Source organism: Ochotona curzoniae, unplaced genomic scaffold (assembly GCF_017591425.1).
Source record: "Ochotona curzoniae isolate NIBS_2020 unplaced genomic scaffold, NIBS_Ocur_1.0 contig_2210, whole genome shotgun sequence".
Lineage (NCBI taxonomy): Eukaryota > Metazoa > Chordata > Mammalia > Lagomorpha > Ochotonidae > Ochotona > Ochotona curzoniae.
This window is the reverse complement of record NW_024465369.1, coordinates 30,904,959-30,928,538: the sequence shown is the minus strand read 5'-3', so window position 1 is coordinate 30,928,538 and position 23,580 is coordinate 30,904,959. Positions and strand designations below refer to the sequence as shown.

The 23,580-nt window shown below is 41.0% G+C and overlaps 1 protein-coding gene across 1 annotated transcript; it reads right to left on the bottom strand.

The window, feature by feature from the left end:
• Positions 1-2,345: 2,345 nt before the first annotated feature.
• On the bottom strand, positions 2,346-22,380 carry DHRS9 (dehydrogenase/reductase 9). The gene is made up of 5 exons (XM_040971678.1): positions 22,257-22,380; positions 10,899-11,243; positions 9,195-9,453; positions 7,181-7,344; positions 2,346-2,928 (listed from the first exon to the last, which is right to left on the bottom strand). The coding sequence occupies exons 2-5, from the start codon at positions 11,206-11,208 to the stop codon at positions 2,705-2,707; spliced, it is 957 nt and encodes a 318-aa protein (XP_040827612.1). The 5' UTR covers positions 11,209-11,243; positions 22,257-22,380; the 3' UTR covers positions 2,346-2,704.
• Positions 22,381-23,580: the final 1,200 nt, after the last annotated feature.

The window sequence follows — 23,580 nt, the reverse complement described above, 5'->3', positions numbered from 1 at the left end:
TTTTAAGGAAAAAGTGAGTGAATCAAGAAATTATGAAATTGTACTTTTTTGAAGGCATGAGCAAAGAAGTCAGGTCAAGACAAATCAGGAAGTAATTCAATTAGTTAAGTCTGAGAATGTGGTTGGAATGACTTGAAGTTAGAAAGAAATTTCGCTCAAAGTTTAAAAATTTTGGCAGCCCCAGGAGGTCTGGAATGTCAGGGAGTTACAGCATATTATAAATTCCAATACAGTGCTGTGAGGACCATAGCTGTGAAGCTGTCTTGAGGAGAGACCCTAGCCAACAAGGGTTGTGAGTTTCAGCTCCAAAGATGGGCTATGAGGTGGCTAATAGCCACCTGAGAAACCAGAGATGTACACAGGAAATGTCTGCGGGGTTAGGGTGGAGATGAGATGACTTTACCTATAGGAAAGGCCAATAGTTTACCTAACCATGGTGAGAATTCTTCTCTCTCATTCTGCTGTGTTTTGAAAAATTTGACCAAAAAAAGGATGAACATACGTTCCCTGAATATTATGAACCATATTTCTGGGTGGCTTCATGCCATTGGTAATCTGACTTTTCAGTTATCAATATGTTATGAACTTGAAAGGAGGGAATTCCTTCTTACACAGAAGTTCCCAGCAAGGTGAATGAAAATGAACAGAATTCTTTTTAGTTTTAAGAGGACATGACTTTAAGCAGTGACTGTCAAGCATTTTCTTCACGGTAAGCGTCCATTTTAGCTCATTTTTCTTGTGCTCTTTTATCCTGCAAAAAAAGTGTTTGAATCTGCTAACCAGGCTTACTCACATGCACAGTCACAAACCTGTGTGAGTGTTGGAATCTGGGGAAGACCTGTGTAAGAAACTGTCTCTTTTGGATGGAATGAAACTCAGAGTTAGTTCAATTCAGAATCATGAATATGAGCAAGACACAGACCTTATTTCACTGAATGTATAGGCTACCGAGAGCCTGATAATTTAGCCATCGTCACGAGTCTTCTGAAACATGTAAGAGGCAGCATTTCTAAACTCAGCTATCAGTTGCACATCTCGGTCTTTTTATTATTATGATCACCAGAATAAACACAGATTCTCCACCTTTTCCTGCTTTTGGAATGATGTTTATTATTATCCTCTTTATACCAGAAAACTATATGCATCAATATTCGCAGTGACTTGTAATAGGACATTCATCCTGCATAATTCCATATAGGACTGGAAAACAGGCCTTGGAGTCTTTGGGATTTGTTCCAGCTGTGTAGACCTACATTCTTTCTTTGAGATCCTCTTCCTCCTTTTCCTGCCCTTTCGTTCCCTGACACTTGTGGTTCCATCTAGTGTTTTCTTGCTGCCTTTAGAGTCTACCAGTGCCGAATCACGCTCATTATCCTTTCTTTTCCTATGCTCAACAAGATTTACCAGGCCAGATTTTTAGTCCTTCAGAGAATTCATCAAATCTGCTTAGACACACATGCTACTTGCTTCCTAGTTTCTTTCTTTCTCCAGGCTCTGTTAACTGCTACCATATATGTTTTTTTTTCCTGTAGTTTTGCCTGTTCTGGACATTAGGTATAAATGCAATAATAGAACGTGTGACCTTATGTGACTGATTTCTTTCACCTTGTATGGTTTTCAGGGTTTATTTACATTGTGGCATGTGTCAGTGTATAGTCCTTTTTATTATTGGAAAATACACATAAGCTTTGCCTTTTGAAGTTTTCAGTGTGCAACTTAGTGACACTTGGTGCACTCACTCTCATATGGCCATCGCTGTGTTCATCTCTAAAATTACTTCCTCTTGTCAAGCTGCCTATACCCCACTAGTCTGCAATTCCCAATCACCTTCTCCACTAAGACCCTAGTAACCACCAATCAACCTTCTTTCTCCAGGAATTTGTCTATCTAGACACCTCATACAAGTGGAATCTGAATGTTGTCACTTTGTGTCTAGCCCCATTGGCTTATAATAATGCTATCAAGAATTGTCCCTGTAGCATGGGTCAGAATTTCTCTTTTGTTTGGGAGTTTACATTTTGCCTAATGATTAAGAATCCAAAGTCCGGGCCCACCATGATAGCCTAGTTGCTGAAGTTCTCACCTTACATCTGCTGGGGTCCCATATGGGTGGGTGCTGGTTTATCCTGGCTGCTCCACTTCCCATCCAGCTCCATGTTTGGGACCTGAGTAAGCAGTAGAGGACAGTCCAAAGCCTTGGGACCTTGCACCTACCTGACAGTCCTAGAAGAAGCTCTTGAAATACATTCTTAATTTCCAGCTCCCACCTTGGCCCAGCCCTAGCCATTACAAGATTTTGATGAGTAAGCCAGTGGATGGGAAAAAAAAAAAACAAGAAAAGTATGTTACCTGTCTTTTAATATTTTGATGAGACAAAATTAAGTGTTTAGGAGGTACTCTGTAAGGAAGTGGTGATGCAAATGATTTTGGGTGGGGAAATATTTGAATTGCCTTGGCATTATACCAGGTAGTGACACCCTTGGTGTTGGGTAGGACTTGGTGGTGTGATGCAGTCTCCTTGTCCTTCTCAATGAAAGCTAAAGAAGGGACGCTGGGTATCACCATTGCTGGTAGGGCACCTTCTTTCAACAAAATAAACATGTGAATCAGGGTTAGGTTAGGCCACCAATGTGATTAAAAAGGAGATGTGCCCTTGCAATCAGTGACTCTCATAGCCCGGGGCAGGCGTTTGTGGTCAGGTTATTCACACTGCTTTGGGATTATCCAGTTCCACAGAGTGTTTCAGCACTAGAAAGTCTTGCAAAGCTGCTGGCATGTACGACAGAGGGATCCAGAAAATCTTGGCATCTTTTCCAGCAGCATAGCGAGTCTTAGGGAAGAGACTTGTCAACGCGTGCTCCATGCACTGTATCACCAAGAAGAGATTCGTGTTTGAAAATGCTGAATTGAATTTCAGTTTGGTTCTACCTGTAAGAAGAGACAGAAACACATATAGTATTCAAAGCCAGGGAAAGGATGAAGTGGGAGGCTAGTGTGCAAAGGGGAGAATGCCTGTGAGGGAATTTATTTTGCCTTTGCCATTATAATCGAGGTGCACCGAGAGGGCCTTTCTATTCCACAGAAAAGCATCCATCAGTGCTTTCTTCAGACCAGTGGCTGTCAGTCTTGCGTGGGAAGCAGAATCTTACAGAGTGATTCTGGGTTCCATCTCCAGAGTTTTTGACCCAATAGAGTGGAGTAGAGCCCAAATGCTCCCGTTTTAATGGGTTTCCAAGAGAGTTGATGCTGCAGACTCAGACACTGAACTTGGAGAATCACTGCTTTAAAGTAATGAGGAAATCATATCTCATCAAGTGCATAAGGGCCCCAAGTCTAACAAGTTATAAGCTTGATTCCTAATCTGTTTTAGGGAGACTATAAGCACTGGGCATGTAGGAATGTGGGTGTATACATGCATTAGTGCATGTGTATGCGTGCCTGTGTAGATGCAAAAATGCTCTCACATACCACATTCCTCACTAAATCCACACAGAAAACAGCCCCAAATGCCTTAATTCAAGAAGCTGTGCACTCCAGTTTACAGACAAATGGAATGTTTGAGTTAGGAGCTGAGAAAACTTTGGAGGGTGGGTATTTTAGAAGTGACTGGTAATGGTTTGAAACCCCAGTCCTTCAAAAATGGTGTTGAGAAACTGGATGTCTATAAACAGGAGAATGAAATAGGGCCCTTGACTCACACCACAAAGAAAATTAATTTGTAACGAATTAGTGGCTTAAATAAAATATCTGAAACTATAACACAGCTAGAAGAAAGCATAAGAGGAAAAACTAGTTGACATGGGTCTGAGACGTGATTTTAAATATGACCCCAAATGCAGGGCAACAAAAGGACAAACAGACAAATGGAATTGTCTCAAACTAAAATGCAAAGGAGACAGTTAAGGCTCTGAGGAGACAACCTAAGGAATGGCAGAAAATATTTGTAAATCATACATACATTGAGGGGTTACTATCTAAAATATATAAGAAATTCAACTCAAGAGAGATCATCTGACTGAAAGATGGACAGACATAAAATGTTCAATATCACTCATCATTAAGGAAGTAAAATCACAGTATCACCTCACGTTTGTTACAGTGACTGTCAAGGCAGAAGGTAGCAGTCCTGATGAGGGAGTGGAGGACAGGCTACACTGCTACTGTTGGTAGGAATGTCAATTCAAGTAGCTGCTGTGGAAAATAGTATGGTGATTTCTCAAAGAATTCATAGGAGGGCTCAGAATTATGGCATAGTGGGTTAAGCCACTACTTCTGACATTGGATATTGTGTTTTGTATCTAAGGTCCTGCTAAATGCACCCCAGAAGGTAACCAAAGCTGGCCTGAGTCCTTGGACTCCAGGAATCTCTGTAGGAAACCCAGGTGGAGGTCCTGGCTCCTGGCTTCGGCCTGGCCCAGACACAGCTGTTGTCTAAATTTTCAGGAACTGATTCAGTACTACAAGTTCTTTATTTCTCTCTGTCTCTTCCTCTCTATCACTCTGCATTTCAAATAAATAAATAGATAGATATTAAGGAAAATTCAAAGTAGACCCATAAAACATCCCTGAGTTACATCATTACATCTTTTCAAGGAAAAAATGTGTAATTTTAGATTTTCCTTTCAAAAATAGGCCACACTAAGCACAAATTATTCAAATGATCTAGTAAGTCTCAGTGGCTGTTCTAATTCCTACTACTCCAGCCTGGGAAATGAAAACAGGTGATCTTAATAATTTACTTTGGGACTATGGATCTGGCTGATCTCCAAGTTCTGACTTGAAAGAATCATAGTAAGAACATTCAGTGTAGGAGGAGTAACTCGCAGTGTTTTATTGCATTATAATGTAACTAGGTTTAACAATTGAGAGACAGCATTATGGTGTAGGGGGGAAAGCTACCACCTACAACATCGGCATTCCCAATGGGTATTGGTTCGAGTCCTGCCTGCTCCACTTTCGATCCTACTCCCTACTAATATTCCAGGGAAAGTGGTTAAAGATGGTCAAAGACTTCAGGTCCCTGCACTCACTCCTAAGACCCAGAAGATCATGGGTCCTGCTTTGGCCCAGCCCTAGCCTTTGTGGCCATTTGGGGAGTGAGCCAGCAGATGGAAAATCTTTCTCCCTTTCTCTATCTCTCCATCTCTCTTTAATTCTACCTTTCAAAGAAATAAAATAAATCCAAAAGAAAACCCACAAAACAATTAGCATGTTAAATGTTTCAACACATAAAAATGATGAATATCTAAAATAACAGATGCCCTGCTCAAATTATTACATGTATTAAAACATCATACCAGGCCCCATAAACATGCACAATTACTGTATGTCAACTAGAACTTAAAAAATATGTGTCTCAAAAAGAACAATCCATAAAATTGAACCCAAAACGTGTTATTTGTGAAGCAGGCTACCTGAGCCAGGGAGTAAGTAAAAAATAATTTGATATGTATACATACACATATATGATTTTATGTATTTACATATAGTGAGTATGCATCTGTGAGTGGATATGTGTGTGTGCACATGTGATGGGTAATGATGGTTCGGGAAGACAGTTATTTAAAACCTTGCCATGTGGTTCTGGCTTGTTTCTTGGTTCTACCTTGAGAACTCCAGCCTTTCAGCCTTGCCATAGTCTGTCTTGGCATTTCCACTGATAAAGACTTTCACAATTCAGAGGGATGGAGTGACGTACCCTGAGGTGGCACATTGTTCAATGTCAAGTGGAAGTTCACTAAGCATTGAAGAGCTACCAAGCAACCTTAATAGGATCAGGCAGCTTGAGAGGGATTAGAGTCCAGAATGAAGATGCCTGGCCAAATCTTCAATGCTTTGTTTATATTTTAGTGGCCAGGAAAGAATAGCAGTAGGCTTGGCTGGCTGCAAGTCTAGCTCTTTACACTTACTGTCTGTAATTTTGGGCAAATTACTACTTTTATGAATCTGCTTTTGAAAAATGCAGGTGATAGAAGTCTGTCTCTTGGTAAAGTTTTTTTTTCCCCCTAATTTTCTTTTTCTTTGTTTGAAAGGCACAGAAAGAGACAGAAACATGAAGACAGAGTGTACTCCCGTCCCCTGGCTCATTCCCAAAATGTCCACAACAGCTAGGGTCAGGCTAACTCCCAACTGGGAGCCATAGTCTGTGCCCATTCTCCCTTGTGGGTACCAGGGAGCCACATGCTTGAACCACCACCTGCTGCTGCCAAGGGTGTATATTAGCAGGAAGGTGGAACTGGGAGCAGAGTTGGAACTTGAATCTAGACCCTCTGACTTGCGATGTGCGTGCCTCAAGTGATGTCTTAACCACTGTGTTAAAAGGCTGCATCTCTTTAAGGGATTCAAAATGAGAGCTCACTAAAGCATTTAGAATTGTGACAAGAACCTAGCAAATGTCCAGCGCATGTCAGTCTTCACTGTCTAATCTCTATTGTTATCCCTCCACTCCTGACTCAACACTTTGGCTTATTTTTATCCCTCCATCCTCCTCCTCCATGTTTCTGTTCTAAAACATCTCCACCTTAATTCCTTCCTATCCTTTAGGCCTTGTTCAAACCTGACCTGATTCATTAAAGCTTCTTACACAGCATTTTTCTTGTCCTGGTCTCAATTCCTTGGGCAATTAGGAGACACATAATTTAGCACCACTCTGGGACTGATAAAGTACAATTAGGAAGGATCAGTTTCTTGGATGCTATATAGTCTACCTTATGGTCTCAATTGAGTATTTTCTCATTGTCAGTTACATTGTGAGCTAGTAAGAACCAAAGCCTGAGCTTGCTCTATCTTTTGTAAACTGTGTGAATCCTTGAACAATGATGAGCGAGTGTTTGATGATTAACAAAAAGAGGAGGAATGTGTAGAAACCAAATTCCAGAATCAGCCTGCTACAGCACACGTCCCGGCATAACGAGGAGGAGTTATATAACCTTGGTGGAGTATTTCACCTTCTTATGTCTCTGTTCATTCACCAATTCTCCTGAGGAGTCAATGATATAATTTATACTGTGCATATACAGGAATTGGCTCTTACTAACTGCTTATAAACATGCAGAGAAGATCTTTAAGATCCTACTGGTATCTCCTCCTAAAAACTTTGAGGTTTTATTTACATTTGAGTTGCCTGCATTCTACTTAGGGTAAAAACTTAAGAGGACGTTGCTTGTACTGAGAAACTCACGTCTTTCGATGTAGCTGTTTCCATACTGCTGTTTGATGTCAGGAGAGAGACGCTCCCAAATGGCGAGTTGTTTTTCAGTTACCTTTGAGGCATTAGATATTTCTGTTTTGAACATTCCTGGTTCGATGCATGAGACATGCACACCAAAAGCCTTCATGTCCCGTCTGTGAAGAGAACCCATGGGAAATGTTGAATCCACGCTTATTTTAGTGTGTTCACCGACAGGGATCAATTTGGACCTAATATTTGGAAGACATTTGCTATTTAGATGATTTTCTTCTTATGAGTCTTTTCATGGAATCAGAATTGAGTGCCTTGTGGTGAATTGAGGGTTGCTTAATGGCAGAACAGGAAAGCGATTTGGGTGGGCTCAGCCCCTATTCTAAACGATCCTCTCTTTCCTGAATTGACAAGCGTTCTGATTAAAGATGGATTTCAGTACTTGAAGTTCTTTATGGTGAAATGTCGAATGACTTGCCTGGATGGGCAAGCTCACCCCTATCCTTGGAATGTGCAGACACTGCCGCAAGACTGAGGCTACGCCAAAGGACCCAATGTGATTATTCTTAATCTGATTAACATGTTCCTTGAGTGAGGTTTTTTGTTTGTTTGTTTTATCACATTGCTGCAGAAAACCAAAAGCCTACTCATTTGCTATCAGGTTCTAGAAGAAACAAGGTTCCACTTCCTTTAAAGTAAACCCATGTTTTGGAAACCAATACATCGGCAATCAGTTTCTAAATTTAGTTTCCTTTTCCAAAAGGAATTCCTCATTGTCAGATTTTTAAATAAAGATTTATTATTTATTTTTATTGGATCTTGGAAGTAGCCATGGGAAGAGAGTGTTAAGGAAGACGTAACTACTCACCCTGCTGTGAAAATAACATGTAATTCAAATGTACATTAATGTTTTAGAAATGTTGTTCTGATATTATTTTATTTCCAAGGAGAAACAAACTTGGAAACCTGCTAAATAGCAAAATAGAGTTGCCCTATCTTTATTAACCTCAGTGGAATATTTTAATATTTACCCAAAAGAGTTATTCCTAGATCCATGTTCAACAACATAAACCCTTCAACAAATACTAGTTGAATAAATAAATGGATTAGTTGAAAGAAATACAGTGTCTAATTTTGCCCTCTCTTGTCTTCCACAGCATCATTCAGTTGAATAGCTCTCCTTTGTTTTTCCTGTCCCTTAAGTCTGCATCATATCCTAAGAGACTGAATTGTATTAACTGCTTGGTCAGATAGAAAGGGGAGAAAGTTGAGGTATCTATGATATCAGCACTGCCTATTTCATCTCTTGAATGAAGGTGACTGTTCTCTACGTTCCAGGTTCTAGAAACTTCCCTATATCTTGGGCCCTCAATTTTATGAATGTTAATGTGCCTGCTATCATTTGTCCTTAAATACTAAATATACCTGGGAGTTTCCCTATATACCTCTCACACTTGTAAACGGTTCTTTAAGTAAATTTTATTTCCTTTATCCAATTTCAAAAGATGCTACCACTTCCTGGTGGATCCTTGACTGAACTTATAGTTCAAGAGGTTTGAATTGACAGGGATAGATTCTGGTTTCAGGTGAGATGGAGTAAACTTTTTTTCTTTCTCCCCTTGAAACAAGCTATGAAACCTGGACAGAAGACATAGAACAGCTGTTTCAGTTTTGTACTAGAGTTTTAAGTAAGACAGAACTTTTGTGACCTGCCCAGATTTCTGGTTCTCTATTTGATTCTCTATGGACAAACTGATCTATTGAATATGAAGTTAATACCACTATCAGTATCACGCAATAATGCAAAAGTATGTGAATTCAATATATTTGGGTTCAAATATTAATTCTAACACTTATCAGATAGGTGAAATTGGGATAGTCACCTATTTTTTATTTTCAGTGGTATTTATAAATTGGGAATAATTTGAAGTACTAAGTGAAACATCATATACATTCTAAGCATTCAATACATTGTTAGCAGTTGTTATTTCTAATAAGCCAGTTGTTACTTTACCTTAAATTGTCGTTGAAGGCTTCCACTGCATATTTGGAGGGACCATAGCCTCCACTAAAGATTGCAACCCGACCCCCAACACTGGAGACATTGATAATCCTCCCTTGAGCTTTTTTCACTAAGGGAAGCATATTGAGTGTCACATTGATGAGTCCAAACAGGTTCACTTCAATAGGTTCCCTGTAGTCCTCCACTGTCAGCCAGTCTGTGGGAGCCAAACTTCCAAGGATACCAGCATTGTTGATGAGACCCCAGAGACCTGCAATGGAAAGAAAGGAAGTATAGTAGAAGACAGCACTGATAGAGCATCATTCAGGGAAATATACTCCTGTTCCTCACAGCGATGCCCTTTCTTCCTTTAGGTCATTTTATTGCTTTGAAAACTTGCAGTTTGGAGAAGTGACAGCACAGAGTGGCAAGCTAAGCTGAACTTGCTGAAGTTCTGTTACTGCAAAGTATTCTCACTGTTACTCTGCTCAGTCCTGGTTCAGACTGTCAAATACTAATTCTCTGTGAGTGAACATTTCTGCTTTTTAATTTTAAATGTAGAGCAATTTGATACAATTTTTCTACCTTGTTAGATGGCAAAGTTACAGAACATTTTCAATGAATATGAGAAAAAGAATGGTATCAATCTATTTCATACTTGTTTCTGGCAAAAAATATTAGTCATTCACTTGGTTTGTTTTATGATGGCAAACATTTACTACCGTAAAAGATGTTTGAAATGTGCATGCTTATAGTCATCTAGAACCTTATCAAAACACTGCCTGGAGGGGCCAGCATTATGGGTGCAACGGGGTAAGTTGTTGCTTGTAGTGCCTGCTCCCAGCAGTGGAGCAATATAGTTTGAGTACCAGCTGCTCTGCTTCTGATCCAGTTCCTCACTAATGTCCCTAAGCAGGCACTGAGAGATCCTCAAGTATTTAAGTCCTGGCCACCCGTGTGGGAGACCCAGACTGATCTGGTTTCAGTATGACCAAATCTTGGTCACTTCAGCCCTTTGGAGTGTGACCTGGCACGTGGAAGACCTCTGTCCACATCTGTCTCTAAGTAAAGTAAATATTTAAAAAAATCCCCCTTCCACTTGAACCTCACAGTTTTGAACACATAATGAAGATCTAGTAGAGAAAAATCACGTTTTTTCTTTTGTGAACCCCATTATATTTATCCATGAAATATCTTTCATCCAGAGTCAAGAGTCACTAAAGATCTTCCAATCCAGCAATGAAGTGATCTGAGTGACGAGAGTCACTTCCCTACCATGACTTCTGTTGCTTAGATCAAAGTTCTTGAGTCCTTTTCCACTTTACCCATTGAAAATGGACAAGCTCTGGTGTTGCTTCGTAGTGAAAAATGAGTCCCAGGTATCCAGATGTTGTTTTCTAATTACTTTCATAGCCTCCTATGGATTAACAGCAAGTTTCTTTGCTGTATGTGTGGAAGGAATACTCTTTGCTAGAAGAAATCCTGAGAAGTCAATAGACCCATTGGATCAGGAGGTTGTGGGCATTATGTGGGCTGGGCCTCCAGTGTGCACAGACAGCCTGTGAGTTGGAAACCTCTAGAAGCTATCCTAACATTAGTGAATACACAGCAGGTATTTAAGACATGTTTTCTTGAAAGGCATTTCATGTTGAATGTGTTTTACTTTGCCTTCATTTCTTCCCCTTAAGCTCCCAGCCCCTACAGTCAGCTTCTTACCTTTCTCCCCAACTAGGTCCTTCACCCACTGGGCAGTCCTTTTGACATTCTCTGGGTCAGTTACATCCAGAACCACAGTGTGAAGTCTCTCTGACACTTCTGCCTTTAAAGCTGTTGATGCTGATTCAGTCAGACAAGCAGCAATTACACGAAATCCCTTTTTATCAAAAGTTCTGGCTGCCAAGTTTCCAAAGCCAGAATCACACCCGGTGATGAAAACATACTTATTTGTGATATCTGTGATCTTTTGTTCTTTATGATTCCACAGAAAATAACAGAGGATCAGCAGGGCTAATACCCAAATGAACATTTTTCCCCTGTGTGTGATGGTGGTGCTCCTTTGTCCTACAACATAAAGATGATAGAGTCTATTATTCAAAAGGAAAGAGAAAATTCAAATTAGAACCATTAAGTTGTTACAGGGCAGGATTGATGAAAATGAGATAACACATTTGAATGGTTAAAAAAGTGACTCTTATTTGGTTTTTTGAGAAGATGGTCATTTAAATAATAAACCGCTCTTCTAAAGCGCTATGAGAACTAACCAGATGGTATCCAGAGAAATTAAACTGAAGAAAGGGGAACCCGCAAAGCGGACACAAACTGTTGGGTTGCTGGGGACAATAGGACTTAGGTGGGGTGATGACATTAACTTCATACTTGAATTCTTCCATGTTAAAGAGACTCACTCTCACAGTTAAATTTCACTTAAGTTATTTCGTGACATTCAAGAATAGGCTAGCTTTAAAATCTATTAGGAAGTGTGACTTAACTTTTATTGCTGTATGAAATTTCCAGTTATATTCAGACCTTCATGAAGAGAAAAGCATTTTGTTGCTATCACTAAGAACATGTTTCCACTTTGATTTCCATTTTCTTATTTTAAATAAAATAATATTGACCTCAATCCAACTTTCATATCATTAGAACTCATTGCAGTGGGAGCTAGGTCCGTGAATCCCAGGGACAGGGGATCTGACAGGGGTAGGATAGATTGGCTCAAGTAATGAGGCCCAAGTCTGTGGTGGGGGATGGGTTCCTGAGCCCCGGGGACAGGGGAATGGGTAGTGTGTGGGTCACTTGGCCCAGATCCTGGCACCCACCTTTTAGGTGGATGTTGGTTCTGTGAGCCCCGGGTGGGGAATCTAGCAGGGCTTGGGTCTGCTGGTCTGGGTCCCAGGGCCCACATAATAGGGGGTGTTAGGTTTGGAGCCCCAGGGGTGGAGGATCTGGTGATGCTTGGAATACCTGGCCCAGCTTCTTGGACTCTCCAACAAGAACATGCCCTACTTAATGAAAAAGGTGGAGCAGTGGACACTGGCCCTGTTGTACATTTAGTGCTGTAGCAGAAGAACAGAACTAACTGGACAACAACCCCAAACAAACGATGACAGCAAATAATTTGGATGAATGGAGCCTATCAACATTGGGAGGGCGATATCATCCTTGGATCGGCAGCATTTCAGAACTATCCAAACCTGGACAGAACCCTAGGAATATGTACACGTTGAGACTCTGGGTTCATATGAGGTTGTGGTTCCTCATCCCTGGGTCCTGGGGTGTACAGAAAGTCAGGAGTGGTTTTCCCCTTTGTCTCTCCCCTTGCCCCAGGAACAACAAGAAGAAATAGTGAATTTGGAAGCAATGAATTCACCCAGTTTTCCCTAAACCTTGATCCGTCCCACCCTGCTCAACTATGTAATCATTATTTTAAAAAAATAATAAATTATTAAAAAAACACAAAGAACTCATTGCAGAGCATCAAAGAGGGAGGCTAGCAGTGAGTTCACTTAGGAAGGGTGAGAACAAAGCAAAGCAAATAGAAATGCTGGCCAATATACAATATCAGAATCCCAAATCTTCAAATTGCATCCTCCGTAGGCATCAGCCCCCTGTGAGAAAATCAGTTGCAGAGAGAGGAAACTAAAGCAAATTCATAGTGTAAACCCGACATTTTGACTCAGGATACAGTAGAACCCGCTGGAACACAGGTGCTGTTTTAGGGCCTGTAGACGGTCTAGGCCCTAAATGAAACAGGAAGACCGCTTCCTTTCACTTTTCCTCAGAAGCTACAGTTCACCTCAGCCTACTTCCCTCCTGCCATAGGGCACTGGTGACTAAGGGAAAGCAAGTTCTTCAGAAGGAGGAAGTGAGCAAGAATTGGGGGGGGGGGTTACCCTACTCTCAGGTCTGGCCCAGGCAGAGTCTGTCCTGGTTTTGTGAGTCTGGGGAGTACAGAGGCTAAAGGGAACAAACAGGGCAGCGGGGCAGGCACAGGGGAAGATTTTTATCTCCTTCCCTCAGGACTCAGAAAGTTTCTTCTGCATCCACACAGTGTCTTTACTCTTAGAGGCACCCTTTAAACCAACAGGGGACTTTAATTCCTCAAAGAGGACAACATATAGAGCCTAATTAAGGTTTTGCTATAGATGTTTATGGAATTGTAGCTGTTCATGGATACCATGTTCAAACATGAACTATAAGACCAACCAACTTCATAAACTTTGGACTTAGTTTTCTGAAGATTATTTTTAGTTTTAAATCTGAACCATTTCTAGAAATTGTTCATTTATTTCTGATTATGTGTAAGGTGAATAGCAAATGCAGAAAAAGTTGATAGTGCTAATCACATTTGCCTCTTGCTATTTTGTTATGTTTTTTCTAAATACCATATGGAAAATTTTTTCTGGGAAGGAATATAAATGTGAATATAATATTAAATAGTTTAAAGCTACTGCTATATAAAGAACAAACTATTTACATAGTGTTGGACCTGGCACAGAAGCCTAGTGGCTAAAGTCCTTGCCTTGCATATGCCAGAATCCCATATGGGTACCAGTTTCTGTTCTAGCTGCTCTACTTTCCTTCCAGTTTCCTGCTTGGGGCCTGGGAGAGCAGCAAAAGATGGTCCAAAGCCTTGAGACCCTGTACCTGTGTGGGAGACTGGGAAGAACCTCCTGGATCTTGGCTTTGTACCTCCTCAGCTCTGTCCACTGAGTGAACCAGTTGATGCAGGATTTTTTTTCTGTCTCTCCTTCTCTCTGTAAATCTGACTTTGCAATGAAAATAAATAAATCTTTTTAAAAAAGACATAATGTAATATATCTTCTTCACTATTCAAGGGAATTTGGGGCTCTGCTTTCATCTTTTTCTTTCCAAAAGATCTGCAGCTAAAGAAGAGATAAAATAATTACCAATTGTCAAACATTTAGAGGGAAATATCAAAATATAGGGTGTTTTACTCAAGACTGGGGTAGCTCAAAAATTATTGAATAACAAAATGTCCAGTGTATTCTTTGAATGGATTTCGTAGCCTTCATTGAAATCTCACTCTCCAAGAAAATTACTTCAAGAAGGTCAGTGTTGGTAAGATTCTATGACCCCTGGACTAGATGCAGCCAACTATAGCTATCATTGGGTCTGCCCAGGACAAGCATAAGAAGAATCATAGAAAATACTGGATTATGTTAGTAAGCAACTTCTATGTGTAGGTCTCATTTGATCTTCTCAACAGGCTTTTGAGTTAGGGTGTATTACTTATTTCATTTTTTAAAATGTATTTTACTTTTATTGGAAAGGGAAATCCACAGAAGGATATAAAACAAGAAAGATCTTCAGTCCCCGGTTCACTCCCCAAGAGCTGCAATGGCCAGAGCTCAGCCGATCCAAAGCCAGGAGCTTCTTTTGGGTCTCCCATGTGGATGCAGTGTCTCAAGGCTTTAGGCCATCCTCAACTACTTTCCCAGGCCCCATCAGGGAGCTGGATGGAAAGTGAGCAGCTGGGACAGGAATTGATGCCTATATGGGATTCTGGCACATGCAAAGCAAGGACATTAACCCCTGGGCTAATGTGCTAGGCCCCTGCTTATCTGATTTTTTATAAGATGAAAGAGGCTCAAGAAAACAAATTTGCCAAGATCATTGGGGGATGAGGGAGGCACTGGTTACTAGAATCTTTGTTTGCTTGCAGCAACAACACAATGACCTTGCCCATAGAGGTGAGCACAAGAGTCCACTTGGCCAAAAGCAACATTTGATGTTTGCAGTGGTGGTTGCTCCTGTGTTGTCAACTCTCATGGCCCCTCTCCTCTAGTACAATGACCGGCACACGTTTTCAGAGGTGGGGAAAGCAAATTAAAGATCAGATGGAAGCAGCCACAGGAAGGCAGGTTCTTTCCGATGTATGAAGGTGAGTTATAAGCTCAAAGTGAGCTTGCATTCCGGTAGGTGGATATAGATGTGTATGAAAGGTCAGCAGGCAGAGAGGCCCCATACCTGGAGAGGGTCTGTGGACAGAATTCAGAATCCCCTTGGAGAAGGCAAAGATTCTGTCTTTTCTCTGAACTGTAAGTGAAACTTAAACGCATCCCTCAGTCGTACAAGTAACGGCAAATCACACTAGTGCTTGTAGTGAATGACATTTTTGGTTTTAAAGATCACCTCCCAATGAAATGTATTGTCCACAGGAGGTATATCTATGGGCTGAAGGTCATTTCAGAGTTTCAAACCATGGTGTCCCAACCTGTAGTTCGAATCCTAGGTGCTGACCTCAAATTTTGGAAAGCCTGTCCTTATTCCAACTATTGTTGGCCAAAAGGTTCACATACCTCTAGGTCATTGGACTCAGTCAGCACAGACCAACCCATATCTTTTTCTTCTGGCAGTATTTTGGCCAGGGTATCACTTCTGAACAACAGTTCCCAGTTAAAGCCACTGAGAACATGACCGTACACAAGAAGGCAAATTCATGGCAAATTAGTTCATTGACCAGGCAGAAGTAAATGAGTAACAGTGCCCAAGAGGGCCACCTAAACCACACTGCCAGCTGAGGTCACTTGCCTGTGGCTCCCTGTCCTCACAATTCAGATGAGGGCACTAACTGCAGCTACTTGAGTCGTTTGCTTATCACTAAGTCTTCAGATTTATCTCACCAAATATTGGCTTGGGATGAGGGTTGGGGGTGTCCCAAATCTCATGACTCAAGGAGGTTGACAGTGGTTAGGAATCCCAAACTCACATGCGGGTTGACAGAGTCAATATCAGTTCTCTACCAGCAGAGAGCTCTTGGGCAAATTATTTGTTCCTGTCTGTAAAATAAAACATAGCATTTTCCTCAAAGAGTATATGGTAAAGTAGAGTGACTTCACCCTCGTCACACGAGAGAGGCCTTTTTGTCCTTATGTGAGGATCAGTTCCTGACGTTCTGTGGGGCCCTGCTGTGTGGACTGCGCAGATGTGTGCATGACTTCGCAACCTCAGAAACTGTGCTCTGCAGGCCACACAATCTTTGTGTGAAGTCTGTGTTGTGTACTCTAGCAATTTCTGTAATAAAAATTGTACTTACACAGAAGCATTTTAGAATGTCAACAAAACAACTGCAACTTTTTTTTCCTTACAATCACAGAGGGGTATTTGGCTAACCAAATACATATATTTTTTACATTGCATCAGAGATAACTAAAGATGGAAAAAAACACTGTCTCCATGTAGAACCAATTTCTGCTGTGCATCAGCAAGAACCTGCTTTACATTTCCATACCAATTTACCATCCTCAACCCCTAACCCCCATACCATACCAGGCAAGATTAGTGGCTACTGCAAATACCAGTAGTCAGGACTGATTTATTCGTGTGTTTGTTAAAATCTTGCACAGCTTTATATTTCAGTTTTTCTTTAAAAGGAGTGAGTTGTGTATGGGAAGGGGGATTAAATGCTTTATAGACAAGGGGAAAGACCTGCACTGAAATCAGTTTATTCATTGTCATCTTCGTCTTTCCACTCATCCTCTTCATCTTCCTCCTCTTCCTTCCCTTTCCTTACTTTTCTCTGCCTCAACAGCCCCTTGATTTGCTGTACTGGGTTTTCCTTTAGCTTGGAATGCGGCAATATGGTTTTCATCCTTTTCTTTTAACTTCCTTCTCTTCATCAGGCTGCTTATCCCACAGCAGGATATTCCATATCTCTCCAGTCTCTTGGCCACATCATGGATGGATGATGTTTAACTTTTTAAAAGATTTATTTATTTTTATTGGAAAGGCATATGTACAGAGAAAAGGAGATATATAGACTAAGATCTTCTGTCCTCTGGTTCACTCCCCAAGTGGTTGCAATGACCAGAGCTGATCCAATCTGAAGCCAGGAGCGAGGAGCCTGCTCTGGGTCTCCCACATGGATGGGATCCCAAGGCTTTGGGCCATCCTTGGCTACTTTCCAAGGCCACAGGCAGGGAGCTGGATGGGAAGTAGAGAAGCCTGGATATGAATTGGCACCCATATGGGTTCCCAGTGCATGCAAGGCGAGGATTTTAGCCAGTAGGCTACCACCACCTCAGGCCTATTTTCTTTTAATTTTGGGGGGCAGTACTCAAAACAGACCCCCCCAAAAGGCTGAAAGACATCGCCTGAGTTCATTTGGATCTTTGAATTGTCTCTCCTTTAGAAGGGATCTAATGAGCCGGTCTGCCTCCCCTTCTCTCGGGCAGACCAGCTTTTCTGCCTCTCTGACCACTTGCAAGCTCTTGAGAAGCTGATGAAAGCATCTGGGTGCCGCTTCTTGTGCTCCTCTTGGCAAGTTTGCACACAGAATGCATATGGTAACATTTTGCTTCTCTACTTTGCCTCTGTTGGGTTCTTTTTCTTCATGTGGATCCTGACTTTCAGGCTCTTCCCACTAGAGCAGCAATCATAGCCTCTACCCACTAGAGGACATGAGCACCATTGCCCCGGTTCTGAGAACTAAACAGGTCTTCAGACATGGGGAAATGTCCCAAAGGGGATTAAGTCACCTGCAGTTGAGATCAATTTGGTCTAGAGCTTCCTTGTCTTGAAGGCCCAAAATTACTCTTGTGGGAGGCATTGTCATTTGTTCCTTGATAGTGTTTCATTCATGAACGTTTAATTCTTTATGGCTTTAATATGAAAGTTGTGTTACGTATAAAAATTACTCATATCCCGTAGCCACAAGAATTAATATCTATGATTTAAAAATATCCTTTGCCCTTTAGAAGGACAGAAGGCAGTGAATCAAAAAAATTTATGTAGGATATCATTTCTGAATTTAGAAATAATAAAAATAACTTTCATGGCATTTGCAATGTCTGCATTTTGACTGAGTGCTTTGAGTTTGAGCTGTTACAGTATCCTCTGTGATGTCTTTCAGGTAAGTGACTATCTGAGCCTACAGAATTCAGAATATGCTAGGAAATCCACAGTCCTCAGGATTCCTAGTTCATCAGGTTGTTACCAACTGCTTGCCATGTTCTAGGTCCTCTGCTAGGATCTATAAAGATTATCTCATCTAAATCTTATAATAATCTTTATTTTAAAGACAAAGAAAGAAATTTAGAATGCAGATTAATTAGTTCAAGATACATGGAGGTAGTGATTCTGACACAAACTCCCAGGCCAACTGGGTCTGCCACTGCCATCAGTATTCCCATTCTCTTCATGATCCCTGCAAACACTTCATTTGTGCCTCATGGAATATTCAGCTCTTTTTGTTGTTGTTGTTTAAAGGAAAGGCAAATTATAGAGAGGAGCAGAGATAAAGATCTTCCTTTCACTGATTTACTTCCCAAATGGCCAGGACAGCCATAGCTGATCCAATCTGAATCCAGGAGCCAGGAGCTTCTGGGTCTCCCATGCAGGTGCAGGGTCCCAAGGACTTGGGCCATCCTCTGTTGCTTTCCCAGCATAGATAGTTGAATGGGAAATGAAGCAGCTGGACTACAAAGCAGCTCCCTTATGGGATGCTGGTGCTTGCAGACTGAGGATTAGCGTCTTGAGCATCTCGCTGGCCCCTGAGTATTAGACTTTAAACTGATGCTAAGGAAATGCTGGAGCAGGAAGGAAGCAATGAAGGGAAAAAGGCTCCTCTTTACCTCCAGGTTACTGCTGAAAACTGGAACAGTGTTTGAGGCCTCTGAATCATTCAAGCAAAAGGTTAAGAGTAACTACAATAATAGAATATTCATACTTCTGACTTTGGTAAGCTTAAAGGATTTTGAGTATTCATGTAATATTTACCTCCATTTAACATTAAAACATTACAGCAGGCGAGTGCTTGGTGCAGTAATTAAGACTCCACTGAGATGCTCTGCTTCTAGCTTTCTGCTAATGCACTAGTGCTTTGGTTCCTATATATAGGAGACCCAATTGAGTTTTCGACTTCTGGCTTTGATCTGGCCCAGACTCAACTATTGTAGGCATTTGGGGAGTGAACCAGAACATGGAATGTCATTCTTTGCTTTTACCTTTTTCCTGCCAAATATGTACATTTAAAAAAAATCAGAAATGCATTAGCTATCTAACAAAAGGAGAGTGGCTAGGATGAAAACTTAGTAATCTCTGAACTCCTAGACTGAAAAGAAGGAACAACTGCAAACACATAAGCACATTCTCAATCAATGGGAGGAAAGGAAACACCTGCATGAAAGTTCTCTACCATGCCACACAGATTCGAAAGGAACCAAGAAGGGAGAACTGATGATTTTCTCTTCATTGCCGCTTTCTGGGCTTAAACAGAAACTGCCTGTCTAGGGCTAGAGGAAAACACTGTTCTAGGTTGCAGTTCTTTTGTCTTCTGTTTCCTGCTTCTCTTAACTCTCTCTCTCTTCCTGTGTTTATCTTCCTAGTTAAAATGTTAAAATAAGACTTTTCCACTTCACATCTAGTATACACATTGCTTCACTCCTTATGAATAAGTGGCATCTTTTTGAAACTAGAACAGAAAACAGTGTTTCCATATCATATTGTAAGGTGTACATCGTACAAGAACTGTAGAGTTCTAGATAGCTCCTCCCAGCCACTTGAATTTATTTCCATTTAATTCAATGAAAGGTTTTCTGCAACTAGTCAATCACATTAATAGGAGTTGTTAGAATTTTATTTACTTTCAGTTTGCTGTCATTGGCCTTTTGTTAACAACTTCATGGCTTGACACAAAGAGAGCATTAAACAGAGCACACATAGCCACAGCTTTCAGGAGACTTCCGGGGATTTGCTTACCCATGCCTTCTTCATGCTGGCAGCAAACATGTATATGCCTTCTATGTTTAAATATTATAAACCTGGTTAACTTACACAGAATTCCATTCTGTACCTACCTTTCCAATGAGGTAAAATAAAAATTCTCTTTCTAATCCACATGGCCTTTTAGAAATTTCTTTTGCATTTTTAAGAAAAATGAACATTTGGTTTTAATAATAGTATTAATTAATAGAAATTATAGTTAATAAGACTAAAGAATGATGTTGCTGCAGAAAAAATGTTCCAATTGGGCACCTGGAAATCTGAACAAATTTAAAAATTGGAGCCAAGAGTTGCTTTGCATTTAGCAGCAAATGTTGTTTTGAGGGTCTCATTAAATTAATGGTGAAGACAATAATGGTTGTGATGCTGATAGAGCAGAGCTGATGTTTGTTACTCAACAGAATGAATTAAATTTCACATTTCTCCCAGGGCCATAACCAATAGGCCAAAGGCCTGCTCCTGATTATTTAAAAAATTGTGTCATAGAATACAAAATAGTCAGAAGAGATGGTTTTGAATATTCGCATCACAAATCATGAATGTTGGAGCTCTTGGGCAACTGCAGTGTCTTGATGTCCTGTATTTCTTCTGAGAAGGTATGGTGGGCAGCCTTTATTGGCCAGAGTGTGCTTTGGGTGGTCAGGCAGCAGGTCAAGGAGAGCACGGACAGCTGTGCTGGTGGCTTTCCTAGGCACATGGTGGAGAGAGCCTCCTGGACTCAGAGCAGCTTTGCCTCAATGAGGAGGAGTTCCAGTCTACTCTCACACAGGGAGGACCCCTGCACTTAACATTTGGTACCTTTAATTCATGAGATGAAAGAATTTGATTCTGCTTTCCCCCCAAAGTTTTGGGGCTCAGCACAGTAGCCTAGCTACTAAAATCCTTGCCTCGCACATGCCAGAATTCCATATGGATGACGGTTTCCAGTCTCCTCCCTGCTTGTGTCCTGGGAAGGCAGTCAAGGACAGCCCAAAGCCTTGGAACCCTGTACCTGCGTGGGAGACCTGGAAAAAGCTCCTGGCTCCTGGCTTTGGGTCAGCTCAGCTCCAGCCGTTGCAGCCACTTGGGGGAGTGAAGCAGTGGATGGAGGATCTTCCTCTCTCTCTCTCTCTGTCCCTCTCTCTCCCTTCCTCCTCTCTGTATATCTGACTTTCCAATAAAAATAAATCTTTAAAAATTTTTTTATATTAGAATTCATTGTAACTTTGTAATTCTGAATAACCTCCAGTTCATCTCAGGTTTACTATTTTGCTGAGACAGTTTTTGACAATCTTGATACATTAGAATTTAACTGTTAAAGTTCCAATGGCTTTATATATAGTTACTAGCTATAAATTGTCAATTGGAAGAAATTGTTTGAGTATATTCTGTATTGCAGTATCAGAGAAGGCTTAGAAGTAGAGTCTGTCTAAATAGAAGCAGAAGGTGTGTTTGGACCTTGCTGTCTTTAAACCACAGTTGTCTTGGAGTAAAGAAAGGTCAGAGTTTTTAGATCCTCTTCCTTAAGAAGTAGTCCCCTCAATTGAAATGTGTGAGGGAAGGATTTTTTTTTTTTTGTGCTTGTAGTTAAAATTGATAGTTGTTGCCAAAATTGGGCATCCTTTTTAAATACAAGAAAAAAATTTAGCTCAAAGATGGTGGAACATCAACTCTCATTGTATGTAGCATCCAGCCAAGGAGACTCTCAGAGCACTGAGTATGTGCCAAGGGATATTAGGAGAAAACATGGTCCCTACCCTTGCCTGATGGCGCAGTGAGACAGCTCAGAGTCATTTGGCCAACCCTACATTGCATGTGTTTTATTTAAACATTGACCCTGCCTGTTAAAAATCAAGTTATAGAGACAGAGTCACAGCACTCTCTGGAACAGCAAAGCACTGCATCATTTGCCATCATCACAGGATGCAGGCACCAAATGGACACTGTTGGGAATTACTCTACTAAGAAATTCATTAAAATTCCTATGCTTTTTGGGCTCTTCCTTCTCTGTTTCTCAGTCATCATAAGCCTCAAAGATGGTGTCAAAAAGAGACAGAGGGAATAACAACAAAATATAAATTTAAGTACGATTCGTGGATGAAAAGGGACAGTCAGAGAGGCACCTGAAGGGGTCTAGCTGAGCTCCTAGACAACACTCAGCCCATTCCTATGGTGAGATGGACTCTGAATATCCCTGACTTCCAATATATTACATTAAAAAATAATAATAGTCACAGTTAACCACAGCTTGAAAGACAATTTGAATCCTTCTATGAATGTGCAGAAAAGCCAAAGAAATTCAGGCAGAGCTAATGAAAAAAGAAATAAATGGCAAAACTCATGAGTTACCTTTGTGAGGATAAACCGAGATGCAGATGCCTCTAGAAGACTTGTTCAGCTGTCTGCAGCCTTCCTGCTGAGCACAGGGGAAGGAAGAGTTGTGCCACTCTGACCAAGAAATCCTCCTGAGGTCACGGGGCCTGGGCCTCTGGCCAGCTTTGAGAGCCTGCACGTGTGAAGACTCCTTAGGCTCTGTTCTCACTCTGAGTCACTGCTTGTGACACTGAGTGATGACTCAATCTCTCATCAATGGGTAAAGAAAGCCAAGAAACTGGAGATCACGTGTTTCGAAAGGAATTGATGGTATCTTTGGTGAACTCAGCTGAGCAGCTCACAGAATGAATTCCATACATGTGCAAATGCTGGAGCACATTCGCCAGCAGGAATAATGCAACATATTTTGTGAATGGTCCAGGGCATTGCTGTCATAACTTAATTCTTGAGTTAGGATTGGTTTTCATGTTCTTTCTTGTAGCCTACCTTTGCTTCTCCTAAGGAGAAGTTAGTCCTTGAAGATTTTCTTTTACTGTTTTTAAAAAAGATTGAGGAGCAGGGAGATCAAAACAATTTAATGAAACATGGTTGGAGATTACCTATTGGTTTTAATTTATATTTTAAAGTATGGCAAGCTAGCATACCTGTGGTCTCTGCATATGTGCCCTCTTATAATGGGAAAGGACACCTTCCTCTCTCCCAGAGTTGCTCTGTTTAGAACATTTCATAGATGTTCTGGCATGTCCTGGGGCTTTAGTGGGAAGAATTGAGGCTCTGGGTGACAAAGATGAGGAAGGGCCTAATCTTTCCCCTTCAGCCTTCTAATCTGCCACCCGATTCTACTCATATAGATTGGTAGAAACTCTTCTCCACTGCCGTTTTTTATTTTCACTTTCACTGTATGTGGCTTATGGCTGTGTTCATTGCATTTTCCAGGTTTTGTGTTCCTTCTTTGGAATTCTAGCCTCTTGACTTTGGCCTGGTCTAGCTCTGGCCATTTAGGGAGTGAACCAATGTAGGGAAGATGTTTCTGTATCTCTCTCTCTAACTCTTCTTTCTGTCACTCTTCCAAACAAATAAATCTTTTAAAAAGAAAAATACAACTCATGATGCCTCAGCTGGGGAGAGCATGTGAATAAACACATCCATCTGGGCACAGATGAGACACACTGTCACCTTTGGAATTAAATGGGTGGGGTGGCATTATTGCCAAGTGGGTAAAGCTGTTTCCGGCAGTACCAGCATCCAACATGAGTACTGATTCATGTTCTGATGCTTCACTTCCTATCCAGCTTCCTGCTGATGACTAGGCAAAAGCAGTGTAAGATGGTCCAAGTGT

Coding starts and splice junctions, on each gene's coding strand:
- DHRS9 (XM_040971678.1), bottom strand. CDS start 11,208: ATGTTCATTTGGGTATTAGCCCTGCTGATCCTCTGTTATTTTCTGTGG. Junction 9,454..10,898: donor GGACCTAGTTGGGGAGAAAG/GTAAGAAGCTGA, acceptor TTTCCATTGCAG/GTCTCTGGGGTCTCATCAAC. Junction 7,345..9,194: donor GCCTTCAACGACAATTTAAG/GTAAAGTAACAA, acceptor TTCTCTTCACAG/ACGGGACATGAAGGCTTTTG.